This window comes from Stenella coeruleoalba (assembly GCF_951394435.1).
Source record: "Stenella coeruleoalba genome assembly, chromosome: 1".
NCBI lineage: Eukaryota > Metazoa > Chordata > Mammalia > Artiodactyla > Delphinidae > Stenella > Stenella coeruleoalba.
Window position 1 is genome coordinate 21,146,286 of NC_137169.1, and position 17,065 is coordinate 21,163,350.

At 52.8% G+C, this 17,065-nt stretch overlaps 1 protein-coding gene across 5 annotated transcripts; it reads left to right on the forward strand.

Annotated features, from left to right (window-relative positions):
* The first annotated feature begins 3,186 nt into the window (after positions 1 to 3,186).
* On the forward strand, positions 3,187 to 15,385 carry TMEM222 (transmembrane protein 222). 5 transcript variants are annotated; one of them, XM_079928624.1, is made up of 7 exons: positions 3,187 to 3,402; positions 9,667 to 9,751; positions 11,048 to 11,079; positions 12,576 to 12,672; positions 12,758 to 12,888; positions 13,812 to 13,950; positions 14,193 to 15,385. In XM_079928624.1, the coding sequence occupies exons 1-7, from the start codon at positions 3,206 to 3,208 to the stop codon at positions 14,268 to 14,270; spliced, it is 759 nt and encodes a 252-aa protein (XP_079784750.1). In that variant the 5' UTR covers positions 3,187 to 3,205; the 3' UTR covers positions 14,271 to 15,385. The 5 variants fall into 5 exon arrangements, with proteins under 5 accessions (XP_079784750.1, XP_079784751.1, XP_079784752.1 ...); XM_079928625.1 differs by having other exon boundaries at positions 13,837 to 13,950; XM_079928626.1 differs by having other exon boundaries at positions 12,758 to 12,879; positions 13,837 to 13,950.
* Positions 15,386 to 17,065: the final 1,680 nt, after the last annotated feature.

Below are 17,065 nucleotides of genomic sequence, written 5' to 3' on the forward strand. Positions count from 1 at the left end.
CAGCTAATGCTAATGCAAGTACACATGAATATGCAATAGGCAGAAACAGGCTCCGTGCTCTGGGAGCAAAGAGGGAGGATTTGCTGGAAACCCTGAAAGTGGTGTAGAGAGACGGGGAAGGGTGAGAGTAGGGGAAGGAACTCTACTGAAGGAACAGTGTGAGCAAAGACATGAGGTATGAAGGGCAGGGCTCTTTCTCTGAAGGGCAAACAGGGCAGTGAGGTTAAATCCAAGCAAGTCCCAAGGGAGACAGAGAGAGAGATGAGGATGGAAAAGAAGGTTGGGGGTTGGGGCCAGACCATGGGGGCCTTGAATGCCAGGATGAGGAGTGAGATGGCCTGTGGAAGGACGTGTGTGAGCCCTGGGGACTTTTACATGGGGCCAATTGAGGGGGTGTCCTGACTCATACCAAGAGAGGACGTGCCCTGAGTTCACCCTTCAAACAAGCAGCATCTTACCCTTGAAGCTTTCCCAGCTTGACTGCTTCCAGCTCTGCCATCCTTCCCTCCCCCAGCCAGTCCTATAAGTGGATCCAGATGGTCATTCCTATTTTAGGTCGGGGTGTGTGTTGGGGGAGGGGTGGCTATGAGCTCTATCAATCGTTTCCTGAGCTCTGTTAGAGGAGCTTCTTCCAGGACCCTGCTGTGATCCTCTGAGCCTGGAAGGGACTGTTAGTCTTTGATGGAGATTTCCCATCTGTCTGTGGGTGATAGGGGTGGCAGCAGCACAGGAGGCAAGGGCACAGGCCAGGGAAGCTTTAACATTGGGTAAGAGAACCTAGGTGACGTGTACATGTGGGAGGGGGTCCTGTGAACGGGCTGCGAAGGGGAACAAGCCTGGGAGAGAGGCTCCAGAGGAGTCAGAGAAAGAGCTGGTTTCTCCCTCCAGGTACCTGGCCCTCCTCATGCCCCTGCTTCTGCAGCTGCCTAGGCCAAGGAGCTAGGGCTCTCTGGTCAGACCCTACTGAGCACTGTGCCTACCAACATCCATAGGTCCCTTAAAAATCTTGGGGCACTGCAAGGTAGCAGCTGACAAGCTAGGTTCCTGCTCTCAGACTGTCTATAGCTAGCATATGATACATACCAAGCTTATAACTATTTGCCATTCATTCAGTTTAGCAAATATTAAGCAAATGCTCTGTGCTAGACACTACTAGGCATTGGGTTTACAAAAGTGAACAAGACAAATACAGTGTCTGCCCTCAAGGAGTTTCCAGCCTAGTAGGGGAGTCCAACAATACACAGCCACAAATGTGCTACAAAGGAAAAGAACAAGGTATTCCAGGGGAGATTCACAGGAGCTTTCCAATTTAGATAGGGAAGCCAAGGAAGAGCTCTCTGAGAAAGTGACATTTAATCTGCTACTTGAAGGATGAATGAACGTTACCCAGTTTTGGAGGGAGAAAGGGCATTTCAGGCAGAAGGGAACAGTGTGTGCCACGTCCATGGGGTATACAAGAACACGGCACATGAGAGGAACTGAAAAGAGGCTGTAGGACAGTGAACAAGTTAATAAAAAAAAAAAGGGCATGATGCAGGGCCTTGTAAGCATGGTATATTTGTGTTTTATCCAAAGTACAATGGGAAAACACTGACGGTTGTCAGATTAAATGTGGTACTTGTGTTAGTACAACCAAATTTGTGGCAGGCCCTAAGAAAGACTGACTTTGGTTGTGTATTCATCCCTACAAACAATAAATGTTTAAAGGGCACCCACCAGCCCTTTGCTAGAATTTTGGGTTGACAGTGATGGCAGAGGAATGTCTAAGGTATAGACCTTCCTCGGAGACCCTCTAGAAGAGATGGGACAGCTATAGTGATTGAATCAAGATGTGATTTATTCATTCAACAAACAGGCACTGCACACTTAATCTATTCCATACATGTGCCAGATGCTGGTTGTTGCCCATCAAGGATCACACACATGGGTCACAGGAGAGGCATAAACATACTCAAAGAATTTTGAGTGGGTTAGAATCATTTTCAGCTGTGATATCTGTGAGGCCTTTATAAAACACCCAGTCGTTCTGTAAATCAGTAAACAGTGGGCATCTGCTCTGCACTAGGAACAGTGCTAGCTACTGAAATTAAGGAACTTAGAGTTCCATAACAGAGATAGACATACCCCTCCAAAATGCATTAAAATATTAGGTTCTAAAAACAGGAGAGCAGGCTTTCTATAGATCAGTGTTGAGGGAGGGTAATTCAATGGAAGAAAAACCTTCCCCAAAAGGCGTATCTCCCACCTTCCTCAGCGGATTTATCCATACCTCCCACTAGCATGATTTTTAGCTGCTGCCTTCCTTCTTTGTCCCCCCATTTTCCCTTCCCACACCAGCAGATTCCATTTTCTTTGGCTATCTTGGCATCCGTAAAAAAGCCCAAAGAATCCAAGATTTGAGCCTGGCTTCTTTATAGTGTGTGATCTCAGACAATTACTTTAACTTCCCTGAGCCTCAGTTTTCCCATTTGTACAATGAAGGGATCGGATCACATCTAAGGTTTGTGATTTACTCCAGCCAAGGTGATATTCACACTCCTGCACACTGCTCTGCAAGGCCTTTCTTTCTTTGCACGGCTGCACGCATCCCTCCAGCCCCATCCCCGAGCCACCTGGCAAACATCAAGGCTCAGCTCAAATATCTTCAGGCAAGTTTCCCCTATTTCTGCACACACGCCACACATTGTTTTAGTCTATCCTTCCTTTATGCTACCACTACCTCGCAAGAGACCACAGAATGAAAAAGGGATAGAGACTTGGGTTTGAGTCGTGGCCACTTACCTCACCTCTTAAGCCTCAGTTTCTCACTTGTAACTTGAGGGAAATACCTAAATTCGCACGTCTAAGCAGTTTATGGGGATTAAAACAATGTACGTCAAGTCAAGTGCGTGGCACCTAAGTCGCGCTCAATATATGGAGACTGTACCACACCTCTTAGGAGCCCTCAGCGTACTGAATTACAGAGTTCTAGGTCAGTCTCCCGCGCTAGACTGCGCGCTGCCTGAGGGCATCCCTTTCGCTGCGGTTCAGTGCTAGCGCGAACCCCGGTGGCTGGCGGGCGCAGAAGGAGGTGGGCCGGGCCAAGAAGGACGCGGCTCCTATTCCCGGCGGGAAGGCCAAGCCTGGCGGACCCCACCTTCCGGAAGTGACGCCACCGAGCGACCGGCGCTGCATCAGGGGCAGGCCGGAGCGGGGCGCGCGCAGCATGGCGGAAGCGGAAGGGAGTTCGCCACTCCTGTTGCCGCCGCCGCTGCCACCCCCGCCCGGGATGGCGGAAGTGGAGGCGCCGACGGCGGCCGAGACGGACAAGAAGCAGTTTAGCTGTGCTGGCAGCGGCGTCATGGACGTGGAGCGGAGCCGCTTCCCTTACTGCGTGGTGTGGACTCCCATACCGGTGCTCACGTGAGTCTCCTCCGGCGTCCGCCCGGGGACTGGGAGAGCCGGGCCCGCGTGGCGTCCTCCGGCGGCCCGGGGCCAGCCTCCGGCCCCGACACACAGCAAACCCTTCGCACGGGTCCGCGGTTCACCAGTACCCCGCCACCCGCGCGGTGCGAGCTCTGCTGGTGAATGGGCCAAGCTCCCCTCCCTCATTACATCTGGTCTGATCTGAGAGAAAGACCGTTGTTGACCGCGGAAAGGTACTGAGGCTGGGAAGCTAAGGACCTGTGGGCGTACAGAAAAGGGGCCCCTAACTGGGTGTGAGAGAGACATCTTCATTCACTCACTGGCTTATTCATTCGTTAAACAAATGATTGCTGGTCACTTCCTATACGCAAGACATCCAGCTGGGTCTGGAGGCAAGAGTGGGAGTTTGATTGGGACCACACCAACTCCTGGGATGTCGTCATTGGAAGGGCCCCCAGAGATCTGGGAGTCCAGTCCTTTGTCTCACAGATGAGGCTGAAGATCACACACCATCTCAGTTGCAAAGCGCATTTAGGTCCCAGGCTGTCTGCCTTCCAGACCAGAGTTCTTTCTATGGCATCAGCCTTTGTCAGAAGAGAAAGCAGGTGCTCCAAAACTGCTGGCGCCTTTTAGCAAGGAGCTTGGGGACGAGGAGGGGGGAGTAGGGAGCTGGTTTGCCCTCGTGCTTCAGCCTTGACAGCTGATAATAACCACTCCTCACAGTGCTGGACAGTTGGCCAAGCTCTTTCACACCCATTTCCTCTGAATTCCACAACCACTTTCTAAGGCAGGAATTATATTCTCGGATGATGAATTTGTACCATTAAATGTCTTGATCATGTTCACATGACAGTAAACGAAAGCATCCCAAACTCCGTTTTCTGACTCCATAATTGCTCTCGTTCGATTACATCCTGTCCCCTCTCACCTGACGAATAGATTTGTTCCCGGTATCAAAAACAGCCAAGTGGTGTGGAGAAGGGATCATTTTTGTTCTTATATGTTGCTGATCCTAAAATGAGCTTAATTCTTGTATTATGTTAAAATACTTCAGTTGTTCTGTTTTCAAATGCTTATGCATTTGTTTAAGAACACCCAAGTCTTGGACTTCCCTGGTGGCGCAGTGGTTAAGAATCTGCCTGCCGATGCAGGGGACACGGGTTCGATCCCTGGTCCGGGAAGATCCCACATGCCGCGGAGCAACTAAGCCCGTGCGCCACAACTACTGAACCTGTGCTCTAAAGCCGGGAACCTAGCTACTGAGCTCACATGCCTTGAGCCCAGACTCTGCAACAAAGAGACGTCACTGCAAACAAAGAGTAGCCCCCACTCACCGCAACTAAAGAAAGCCCGTGCACAGCAACGAAGACCCGACGCGGCCAAAAATAAATAAATAAGTAAGTAAATAAATGTATAATTTAAAAAAAGAACACCCAAGTCTGAGTCCTTTCAAAATAAAAATTTTAAGAAAGCATTTTCATTGATTAATTCAGTATTCTTTTTTTTAAAAAATAAATTTATTTATTTATTTTTAGCTGTGTTGGGTCTTCGTTGTGGCGTGCGGGCTTCTCACTGCAGTGGCTTCTCTTGTTGCGGAGCACGGGCTCTAGGTGCACAGGCTTCAGTAGTTGTGGCTCGCGGGCTCTAGAGCGCAGGCACCGTAGTTGTGGCACACGGGCTTAGTTGCTCCACAGCATGTGGGATCTTCCCAGACCAGGGCTCAAACCCGTGTCCCCTGCATTGGCAGGTGGATTCTTAACCACTGCGCCACCAGGGAAGTCCCTCAGTATTCTTTTTAACACACCTGCTAAGTGACTCCTATGTGCCTAGAGTAGTTCTAGGTGATAAGAATATACAGTGGTGAGTAAAGCAGGTATGATCCTTGTTCTCACAGAGTTTAAATCATGGTGGAAGGAGATAGACAGTAAACAAGTAAACTAATAAAAGAACTGATAGTGAATCGTGCTATGAAGAAAGTAAAATGTTAACGTGAGAATAACTGGAAGGGAATGTATTGGTTTTGATAAAACCTGTCTTGTTATCCCAAGATCTCTTTGGTTTTTCCCTGTTCTCAAAAACACGTTTGTGGAGTCCTCTGCTCTTTGGAGAGCTGGTAGCAACATTGAGTGGAGGCACCACGATCCCCAGTCATCTGGGCCAGAAGCAGCACACACCCCATTTCTATTCAGATCTATTTACAGGTGTTCATAAGATGAATAAGGCCTACTGCCCCATCAGAAGGCTCATGTTCCCATCAAAGGACTCGCCTTCCAGCAGGAGAGAGACAGGTGAACTCACCATTGTAGTACATTGTGGTGATTGCTGACCTAGAATGCAGAGCTAGGAATAGATGTGGCACAAGGAACTGTCATTGATTTTGGAGGTGGTGGGGGTGGATCAGAGAGGGGGAAACTGAATCCAGAGATCTGTCTGTCCCCTCAGAAGTGTTGATAATTCTGCATGAAAAGCCAGATAACAGCTATTGCTACTACTAAAAACAGCAAAGATTGGATACTTACTCTGTTCTGGGCTGTGTTCTAAACATTTTATATTCACTGTCTCATTCAGTCCTTTTATCAATGTAATGAAAATAGGTACTGTCATCCTCATTTTATAGATGAGGAAATAAAGGCTTAGAACCCAGCATAGGGCTTTTTCCACTGAAATAGTCTACCTATACCAGGTAGAGCTCCAGAGTCAATAACTCATTCATTCAATAAATAGTTCTTGAAGACCTATTATGTACTAGGTCTGAGTAGACAGTAGTCCACAAAGCAGCTTTGGAGCTTGCCTTCATGGAGCTTCCAGACTGACAAATACTTTGAGAGTTTCTTCTCTGGGGCTTCCCCAGGCGCAGACTTCTGTTGTCTCCAGCGTTTATTCTACTTCCGGGGAAGCCGTGGTATGTGGAGTATTGGTCAAACCCAGACCTCTCCCCAACCAGATGAAAGGAATTGAGGGTGGGAGGTGGAGATGGGTCTTGAGATTAGGGCCTGAGAAGCCAGAGGAGCTACTTTCCCATAGTTCTGAGTGTCCATCCTGTGGCCACTATGAGTCTAAAGCAACTTATTGTACGCCAGCCAGTCCAGCCAATCAGATAGCAGGTATTTATTGTACACCTCATGATAACAACATTGGGCAACTACCAAGTGCAGGGAAGTGTCATAAGCATTTTGCAGGCATATCCTGTTTGATCCTCACAATTGCCCCCCATTGAGGTCATCATCATCATTGTTCACCTCTCACTGACAGATGGGAGTGAGTGCCTGCCCAAAACAGTCAAGACTCAACCCAGGTCTGACCTCAGAGCCTGACTCCACTCTTAAATGCATGATATTCACACATGCATCATTTAGTCAGTGACTGCTTAGCTGCAGCTATGTGCCAGGCACTGCCCTGGGGACTACTCTAATCAATAAGAGAAAATCCCTGCTCTCTCAGCGTTTACATACTAGGGGGGAAAAACAGTAACCATATAAGTAAACAAGATGATTGCAGATAACAGTAGATACTATGACGAAATTAAAGCAGAGTCATGGGATCTGGGGTGCCTGGGGTCGTGTGTGGCTACTGTAGAAGGCACTGTCAAGGGAAACCTCCAAAGTTGACCATTAGCTGAGGCCTAAGTGATGAGAAGCAGCCAGCTATGTGAAGCTCTAGGAGAGTGTCTGGGACGAAGGCAAATGTAAAAAAAACCATTGAGGTGGGAGGATTTGGTGTGTCTGACGAACCAGAATTGGGCAGTGTAGCTAGAGAGAAGAGTGAGGTGACTTCAAGGATTAAGCAGGGCCAGACTGTTGGAAGGAGTTTGGAGTATAAGTGTAATAGGAAGCCCGTAATGGATGTTAAAGCAAGGGAATGACAGAATCTGGATCATGTTCTTAAAAGACCACTCTGGGGAATTCCCTGGCCATCCAGTAAGGTTGGGACTCGGCGCTTTCGCTGCCGGGGGCCCGGCTTCAATCCCTGGTCCAGGAACAGATCCCGCAAGCCATGCGGCACAGCCAAAAACAAAAAGACCACTCTGGCCCCACCATCCTTCCCGGTGCTCAAGCTGCAGACCTGGAAGAGCTCTATCCTATCGTCATAAAACTGCCCAGTCTTCCTTTTAAATATCTTCTCAAGCCATCTGCTTCTCACCTGACCAGTACTCTGGATCACCATCTTCTCTTGCCAGTATTCCAGAACAGCCTCTGAACTCCTGTCTCCCTCCCATTCTCCAGGCACACGCAGCACTTTGCTGCCTTGGAGTTTTGCTTTCTGCCTGTCAACATCCTGTGCTTTCACAGGTCAAGGTTAAAAGTTACCTCCTGTGTGAAGTCTTTGCTGACTCTGCCCCAGCCCCATGTAATTGTTTCTTTGGGCTATATCTCTGTGGCTTTTGCCTCCACCTCCCAGCAGGCAGCCTTCAAATCAGCACGTGGCTGCTGGCCCTGGGAGTCCTTTTTTCTTTTTTTCCTTGTGAGTCCTTCTTAAACTGGATCAGTCTCTCCAGCACCTAGTTCCTGTAGAGCCATGGTTCTCAGACTACAGACAGATCTGGAGTTCCTATGCGTTTTGCATATCAGGGTCCAACTGAGATTTGGGTTTTCTAAATAAATGCCCATGGCTTTTAAAAATTCAAACTTTCGACTTCCCTGTTGGCGCAGTGGTTAAGAATCCATCTGCCAGTGCAGGGGACACGGGTTCTATCCCTGGTCCAGGAAGATCCCACATGCCGCGGAGCAACTGAAGCCTGTGCGCCACAACTACTGAGCCTGCACTCCAAGGCCCGCGAGCCACAACTACTGAGCCTGCGTGCCGCAGCTACTGAAGCCCGTGTGCCTAGAGCCAATGCTCCTCAACAAGAGAAGCCACCACGATGAGAAGCCCGCGCACCACAACGAAAAGGTAGTCCCCGCTCGCCACAACTAGAGAAAGCCCGCGTGCAGCAACAACGACTGAACACAGCCAATAAAAATAAAAATTAGAATTAAAAACAAATCAAACTTTCAGTTCCTGGAATGCATCATGCTTTTGTCCTGATCTCTACCCTTGCACACATTGTTTCTTCATTGTTTCACACACACACACACGCTGGTTTAAGTGCCCCCCAACACTTTTTAAAAAACTTTTTAAGCCTTTTTTTTTGCAGTACGCGGGCCTCTTACTGTTGTGGCCTCTCCCGTTGCGGAGCACGGGCTCCGGACGCGCAGGCTCAGCGGCCATGGCTCACGGGCCCAGCCACTCCGCGGCATGTGGGATCTTCCCGGACCGGGGCACGAACCCGTGTTCCCTGCATCGGCAGGCGGACTCTCAACCACTGCGCCACCGGGGAAGCCCTAAAAAACTTTTTAATTGAGGTATAACATGTACCATAAAGTGTAAAAATCTTAAGTATACGGCTCAATGAATTTTGCATGTGTGCACTCATTCACCCAGGTCAAGAGAGAGGATGTTTCCAGTATCCATTGGGCTCCCTTGTGCCAGTCAGTTCTGCCACAGAAATAACCCCTCTTCTGCCCTCCAGCACAATAGATTAGTTTTGCCTTTTCTTGAACTTCACATAAACAGAATAATATGCATGCACTTTTGTGTAAGTTTTCTTTTACTCTGGCTTGTATATGTGAGAATCCATGTTGTGCGTAGCAGTTTATTATTTTTCATTGTTACCTACTATTTCACTGTATGACTATACCCCAATTTACTTACCCGTTTTACTATTGTTGGACATTTGGATTATTTCTAGGTTTTTTTAATCAACTTTATTGAGATATAATTCACATACAATAAAGTGCATACATTTTAAGTGTGCGGTTCAGTGAATTTTGACAACTGTTGTTTCCAGCTATTTTTTAATAAAGGTGCTGTGAACATTCTTGTCCACGGCTTTGGTGGACACAAGCATTTGTTTCTGTTGGATGTATACTCTGAAGTGGAATTGCTGAGGTAGAGGGTGTGGTACCAGTTTTCGAAAGCTGTGGAAACTCTCCCAGCAGCAGTGAGAAGAGAGTTCCAGTTGCTCCGCCTCCTCACCACACTCAGTGTTGCCGTCCTTTGAGTTTAGCTGTTCTGTGGGCTGCACCGATTCCCGGCTCTGCTGTTCACTTTCACTTGCCCCACTTCTGTACTTCCCCTCCCGCTGCCGCCACCCTAATGGACACTTTACCACACAACGTTATACTCATATGCTGTCACTCTGGATGGAGTGTTCCCAGTGTCTGTCTGACCAGCTGAAAGACACCCACAAGCTCTGCCCTTTCCCTGTCCTTTTTTTCACAGGTGGTTTTTCCCCATCATTGGCCACATGGGCATCTGCACATCCACAGGAGTCATTCGGGACTTTGCGGGCCCCTACTTTGTGTCGGTGAGTCCCCATTCTGCCCCCCTCTGGAGGGTTCCAGGGCTCAAGTGGAAAGCTAGCCTATCTTGCCCACAGGCAGCCTTCCTGTCTCCCCAATATGCAGGAGAATGCAGATGCCATGCAGTCCTGGTCCGGCCCTCTGCTTCTCACCAGTGTTTGACCCCTTTCCCCTTTCTCTTGCCTCCAGGACAGGCCAGGAGGGCAGTGTGGCCAGGATTCTTAAGTAACTGACCCAGCCCTTTGCCCACCCCGGGGGTACCAAGACATGGGTAGGGTTAGAGGCAAGAGTGGAGAGTCAGACCATCCTGGTTCCTTGGTCCAGGAACCAAGTGTCTGGACCTTCAGAAGGTGGGAGTCACAAGGCGGGGGCACAGGGGAGGCTGATGTGGTTCCCTGGGTGTGGCCATGGAGAAGAGGGGGCGGACCTTCTAGAATGAACCAGCTGTGTTCTCAGGTCTGTTCCCTGGGGATGTGCCCGAGATAGGGCAGTAGGCTTGCGCCAGGTGAGCAGGCAGCGTCCTGCCTATTTCAAGTTGCAGCTTCCTCTCCGTCAGGCTGGGATGAATGGGTGTGGCGGCACCAGCCTGCTTATGTTCATATTTGTCATGATCATCTTAACACCACAAAGGTCTTTCATACCCATTACTTTCACTGCCATATACGTGTATGATAATTCATCTTTGACCAGCTCTGTCAGCAGATTCTGAACCCAGAATCTGTCCCTTTGTAACTCCTGTACCCCACATCTTGTGTGGCAGGTCTAGGACTTGGCTAAAGCATCCCCCTCGTAGCAGGCCTCTTGAGGCCCAACCGCTGTGTCCACCCCACTCACCCCAACCCACCCCACATCCTGCTTTGACTGCAGTCACACTGCCAGATTCTGTGTGGGCCACCACTGTCAGGTCAGGAGGTCAGAGGTTGTCCTCATTCACACCATGAAGGAGACCACTCCCCTATGGACAAAGACCAGAGATTGACCAGAGAACCTGGAGAAAATAAGGCCCATAGAGGGTGAGAGAATTACTTGGCAGCCACAGAGAGAGGCAGTCATGGCTGTACCCCAAGTCTTTGGTCTCCGGGTACAGTGCTCTGTGCACTCCTGCCACACTGCCTTCTTCACACAGAAGAGCTGCTGCTGACCCTTCAGATATCCCGCCAACCCCAGAGCAGGGCCCAGGCTCCACTTCTGCCCACCCACCTTACCTCCTTCTAAGTCACGACACTTCCACCACCAACCCAGGTCTGTCTGCTGGGCTGGATGCGGGCTCCCCACTGACCTCTGCTCTTGTCCCTCAACAGGAAGACAACATGGCCTTCGGGAAGCCTGCCAAGTAAGTGGTGAACATCCGTGTGATTGGCCCTAGAGCCAGGTTCCTCCTACCTGGAGCAGCAGGCCAGGCCTTCTGGGGCACAGCAGGAGCCAGCAGCCTGAGGATGGGGTGAAGGGGGGCAGCCAGGGTCTACCAGAGCATCTGACCTTGTACCACACATCTCCTGCTCCAGTCCCTGGCTGGGTCCTTTATCCACGGGCCATCTAGGCCTTGCCTCAGCCCTGCAAGGTCGTGTTGTCAGCTCCTTCGGAAAGGTGAAGATAAGGAAGGGACTTGGTCAAGATCACACAGGAAGTGGCAGAGCTGGGACTCACATGCAGGTCTGTCTCACTGCAAAACCTGGACTCTTTCTCCTGCCCCTCAAGGAACAAACACACCATTTAAGGTTTGAGGGAGGCATGGTTTGGAACTCTGCTGGAAAGTTCTGGTTGGAGAGAATAAAGGCAGTTTAGTCTCTCCTGGAGCTATTGCTGGTTTGCATGGGGTTTGGGGACTTCATTTTTTCTGTCTTGGGGGCCCACCTCAGTTGTGGTGACAGTGCCTCAGTCTTCAGTCTGCTCAGAACAGCATCAGATGCTCTGTTGCCCAAGGCAGCATCCAGGAGGGTGGAGCCCAAGGAGGCGTTGGTGTCCCACACAGCATAGGCAGCCTGGAGCTGGGCTCTCCAAACCCTGCTGACTCCCTCAGGCAGGTGGAGATGTGAGCCAGGGGCCTCTGGTCTGGGTGTCTGCTGCCAGACTGCTCCTCAGCGAGAGTTGTAAGGACACCCGTTTCCAGGCAGGAACCCCTGAGCAGCTGAAGTCCCGGCCACGGTGGTTTCTCACTGGTCCAGTCTGTAGGCTCCTCTGTCAAGCCATTCCCCACATAGCAGCCAGAGGGCGCTCTGACCTCCCAGTGCCCCCTGGCCCAGACCCTTTGGGGTGTCACCCAGCTTGAGGTTCACAGACTTTAGCTCCACCAGCTATTCTCCCATTCACCCTAGTCTCCCATGTGGGGAGATGGGGAGAATGCTTTCTGATGGATGAACTCCTCAGGATGACCTTCAAGTCCCCCAGAACATGGCCCCCCTGCATCTCCAGCCTCACCTTCCAACATCCCTCACCCCGTTCTTCCATCTGAATCCCCCAGCAGTGCCCAGTTTCTTAATTTCTGGTACACACTGCACAGTTCTGTGCCTCTTTCTCTGTTCAAACTGTTCCCTCTCCCTAGAATATTCACTCCCCATTCTGCGCCTGGCTAATCCTTCCTCCTTCACACTGGACTCGTGTCACCCCCAGGAAGCCCCTCACGTCCCCACTGAGTGAGTTCATATCCTCCCCAGGATCCACATGGCGGTGGGCATGTCACACTGTTCCAGTTGTCTGCTGTGTGGCCCTTTCCCTGGACCTGGCTCACCCCTGTAGCCTCAGCACCCGGCTCAGGGCCCTGCACAGAGCAGGCGTCAGGGGACATTCGTGGAGCTGAGCCAGTGCCCAGAACCCCTTCTCCCCCCTCAGGTACTGGAAGCTGGACCCTGCTCAGGTATATGCTAGCGGGCCCAACGCGTGGGACACGGCTGTGCACGACGCTTCTGAGGAGTACAAGCACCGCATGGTAGGTGGGCCACTCCTGAGGGCGGGAACGAGGGTGGGAGGTTTCCCCGCAGCCCATCCTGACCCAGCCCATCCTGCATCTCCAGCACAGTCTCTGCTGTGACAACTGCCACTCACATGTGGCCTTGGCCCTGAACCTGATGCGCTACAACAACAGCACCAACTGGAACATGGTGACTCTCTGCTTCTTCTGCCTGCTGTATGGGAAGTACGTCAGGTGCGCTGCCTGTCCCCCTGGCCGCCGCCACCCTCCCCGGGACCGCTCTCCCACGGATCCCAACGGGGCCATTTCTGGGGTCCTTCAGCCAGCAGGGACAAAGCAGGAAAACAACGAGCTGAGCTCCTGGTGGAGAGGGCGGTGCTGTCTGAAGCCCAGCTCTGTCCCTTGTAGCTGAGCTCCTGGTGGAGAGGGCGGTGCTGTCTGAAGCCCAGCTCTGCCCCTTGTAGCTGAGCTCCTGGTGGAGAGGGCGGTGCTGTCTGAAGCCCAGCTCTGCCCCTTGTAGCTGAGCTCCTGGTGGAGAGGGCGGTGCTGTCTGAAGCCCAGCTCTGCCCCTTGCTCACTGTGAGATCTTGGGTAGCTGCCTTGGCCTCTCTGAGCTGCAACTGTCCCTGGGAAAATGGAGATAATGATTCTGGCTCCTCAGGGATGCTGCGTGTGTACAGAGCCCTGTGCTCAGGTCCGGTGAACAGGTGGACCCTCAGAAGAGGATGGGTGACCCCATAGGGTCCCCTCCCAGCATCCCTCATCAGAGGCAGGGTTCTGGGCGGGTGGGCCCCAGTGGTGGCCTGGGAGGACCTTTAAAGTCCCCGCCTCATGACTTATGAGGTCAAAGGCCTTGGTCCCAATTCACAGATAAAGGGAGCTCAGAGGGGTGGAGTGACCCTCCCACCGGGGAGCCAGCACACACCTGGGCTAACCCGGCTGCCTCTCCAGGCTTTCTTCCAGCTGTGCTCATCATTAAGAGCTTCTGAGAAGGAGATTTTCAGGGTCTTTTTTGGTCCAAAGGCTTTTAGAGGTCTCCTGGGAAGACCTGTGACCTGTGGTCACACAGAGACTGAGGCAGAGGCGGGGTTGAAGCGGGCTGAGCCATAGCCCCGCCTAACTCTCACCGACCCCTCCCCGCCCACTGCACTGAGCAGAGGGCACTCTGGCTTCCCCACCCAGACTGAAGACTTCTGGGTCCTCTCGCTGGCGACCTCTCCCCAGACACAGGGGCGATCGTGGATGGAGTCAGGAAGGCCCAGAGGGTGGACGTGTCTCCTGTACCCACCCAGCGAGGTGTCACATCTCCACCAGGAGCCTGGAACAGCCCCTGCCCAGGACCGTAGCTGGTGCTCCTCCACAGCGGGCACCAGGCCTAACCCAGTCCCTTAGTTGACTGAGTTTGGGGGTGAGGGGGGTGGTTCCAGGAGCTTCCTTGGGGGGAGCGGCCCCGTCTGGGTTTGTGGGAGGACAGTGTGCTGGACCACACGCCCACTCACTGGCCCCTTCCCTCCCATGCTCCCCTCTCTCTCCATCAGCGTCGGCGCCTTCGTGAAGACCTGGCTGCCCTTTGTCCTCCTGCTGGGCGTCATCCTGAGCGTCAGCCTGGTCTTTAACCTGCGGTGATGGCTGCCCCATGGCCCTGGGCCCGCCAGGCTCCTGAGGAGGCCGCCGCCATCACCTTTTGTTCCAGATTCTTCCTCCTCGCCCTGGAAGGCAGGGATGGGCCTGCTGGTTTGGGCCCAGGGGTCTGGGCTCAGTGGGGTAGGATAAGGGCTGAGGATGAGCGTGGGGTGGAGGTGTTTGCATTTTGTGTCTCACTGGTCGCTCAGAAGCTCCCTGCCCCCTCCTTCCCAGGCTTGTGACTCCCACCCTTGAGGCACCCTTTGTTCATCTGTTGGAAAAGCCTTAGCTTCCCTCTAGAGCTGTGTCTGCCACTGCCTGCTGGGCTCCCTCTGCCTCAGCCCAGTGCCTGGTGGGGGAGGGAAGGGTATTTGGACCCACCAGACAAGGCAGCACAGGGAGCAGAGCTGGATTTGAAGCCCATTCTCCTGCCAGGACTCTGGTCCCAGGGTGGAGGTACACCAAGAAGTCTGCATAAACTCAGCCACCCTGGGGCCTTCTCCACGGGCCTCTAGAATGGTCCAGTAGGGCTGACGGGCCCCCTCCAGATGTCTGCCAGAAGCTGCACTAGGGGTAGTTTGTGCCCCGCTCCTGGCGGCCGCCAGCCCGTGCAGCCCCCTTTTCCCGCTCTCCCAGGGCCTCCAAGTACTTGGGTCCATCTCCCCCCTGCAGTTTGGGGCCTGGGCTCCCCCAACCAGGCTGGAGAGATGAGTGACACTGACGTATCCAGAGTGACCCCTGCAGATCAGAGCGATGTAACAAAGCTTGTCCTTGGCCCCAGGTACGGGCCTCGCACTGGTGACGGCACCCCTTGGGTCCGAGATGTCGGGGGGCCGTCGGAGCATCCAGCGCCATCAGGGAGCTGAACGGGAGCTGTCTCCTCCCACCTCCCACAGCTCCCCCTTCACTTCAAGTTGTGGGACAGGCCTGTGCTGCCCCCCTCACCCCTGCTCCACGGATTCCTTTGTGCGGGGCTCCTGGGCAGGACAATAAAGAGTTTTAACTCCAGACCGTGCTTGTCCTTGATTTCTCCCTTCGGTGGTCCCTGGTTTCACTGAAGACATGCGCTCCCTTCAGCTCCTGTCTTCGTGGTGAACTTGGGTTCCTCTGCCCCTGGCAAGGGGTCTAGTTGCCAGGGACATGGTTGGGTCCTCGTCCAGGGCCTGGAGCTTGCAGGAGCCAGCATCCCTCGGGTGTATCCTGCTCTGAGCAGGAGCGCTGCGAGTTCTCCACGCCTCGTCCACCATCCCAAAGCTTTCTCCTTGAGGCAGGCGAACATTGAAACCCCTCCCATATTCCCTGTTGGGAAGAACTTGGCAGTAGGATTGGGAGTCAGTGCTGACAGACCAGGGCCCTGGACCCGGCCCCCACCGTATCCACTGATCACGTTGCCAAGCTCCCCGTGCTCACCCCCAGTGATCCGGTCGCTGCCCTGCTCCGTGGTGCCTCTACTCCATGGCCCTCGGGACCCCACACTCTCACTCTCCACGCATCCCACTCTCTACCGAGATAGGGCAGCACCTGCTCTCCAACACCCACCCACTTCTGGTCCTTTGCTTCCCACCTGTTGAAGTCATGCCTTTCCTTCTCAAGGCCCAGCTTGAAAGCCACTGCCTTGGTGAAGTCTTTCCTAACCTTGCCCTATGCCGGGTGTCACTTTAGTTGAACTAGCAAAGGATTTGGTCTCTGAATCCTGAGAGCCCTTTGTGTTCACCCTGAGGATGGCCTTGGGGACAGCTCTAGCTGCGGCCCTCAGGGCCCTGGATCAAGTGTCCGTCAGCTCATCCCAGAGCCTGCGGTGCTGTGGTTTCCAGGCCTGGGGCTTCTCCAGGGCATGACAGAGGTGGCCCCTCCTCTCTTCAGAGCAATTCCATTTTCAAAACTCTGTTCTGCCTATGGGTCCACCTAAGGGTTGGGGTTAAATTGTGGTATGGAGGACACCACAGCAAAATGGCCAGAAAAGCTTTAAGGCCTGTTTTCACCCAGCAGAGCTTTAAAGCAGCCGTGTGGTGATGGGACATAACAGCTGCCATAAGAATCACCAAGTTACTGAGTGCTCAGCACGTGCTGGTAAAGTACGTCATTTATCCTCACCACAGGCCCATGAGGTAGGTGCTCTCATCCCCATTTTAAGATGAAAAAATGCAGAGAGAGGTGACGTGGCCTGCTCGAGGTCACAGGGGTAGGAAGAGTGGAGCCATGTTGAAACCCAGCAGCCAGGCTCCAGAGCCCCCATTCGGAACCACCCTGCAAGGTGGCCCCACTGGAGCACACGAGGGAAAGTGGGGTGGGGCTGTGACCGACAAGAAGGGAGAGTGGGCGCTGGAGGCAAGAGAAAGGAATCTCCTTACGACAGTCCCAGGAGATGACTGCCATTGTCCCTGCTTCATAAATGGAGAGAGTAAGGCTTACAGAGATTGTCACTGATCCAAGGCCACAGGCCATGTGGCAGAGTCAGAATTTTAACCAGGCCTGGGAACTCTTAGCCAGGGGGTGTTGCCTGGAGACCAGCCGCAGTGCAGAGCATCAAGGCCCTGCAGGGGTTGCGACGGGTGGGGAAGGCATTCTGCAGCTGAGGAGCTGGGAGCACAAATGGGTCTGGGTGTTGAAGGGACAGGAAGCAGAGCCCGTAGGTAGGGCTCTAAGGACGTAGGAGACAGGAAATGAGGAGCAGCCAGAGCTAGGCAGGGCCCCGAGGGTTGGGTTGAGGGGGCAGGCAGCCCAAAGGATGATGGACTGTCTTGGGAGGTGAGACTCCTGCTGGTTTGGAGTAGATTTGGTAAGGGGT

Bases quoted from the DNA above. Each gene is read 5' to 3' on its own strand.
- TMEM222 (XM_079928624.1), top strand. From the start codon at position 3,206: ATGGCGGAAGCGGAAGGGAGTTCGCCACTCCTGTTGCCGCCGCCGCTG. The intron at 9,752-11,047 runs GTGAGTCCCCAT...GTCCCTCAACAG, and splicing joins CGGGCCCCTACTTTGTGTCG to GAAGACAACATGGCCTTCGG. The intron at 12,673-12,757 runs GTAGGTGGGCCA...CTGCATCTCCAG, and splicing joins AGGAGTACAAGCACCGCATG to CACAGTCTCTGCTGTGACAA.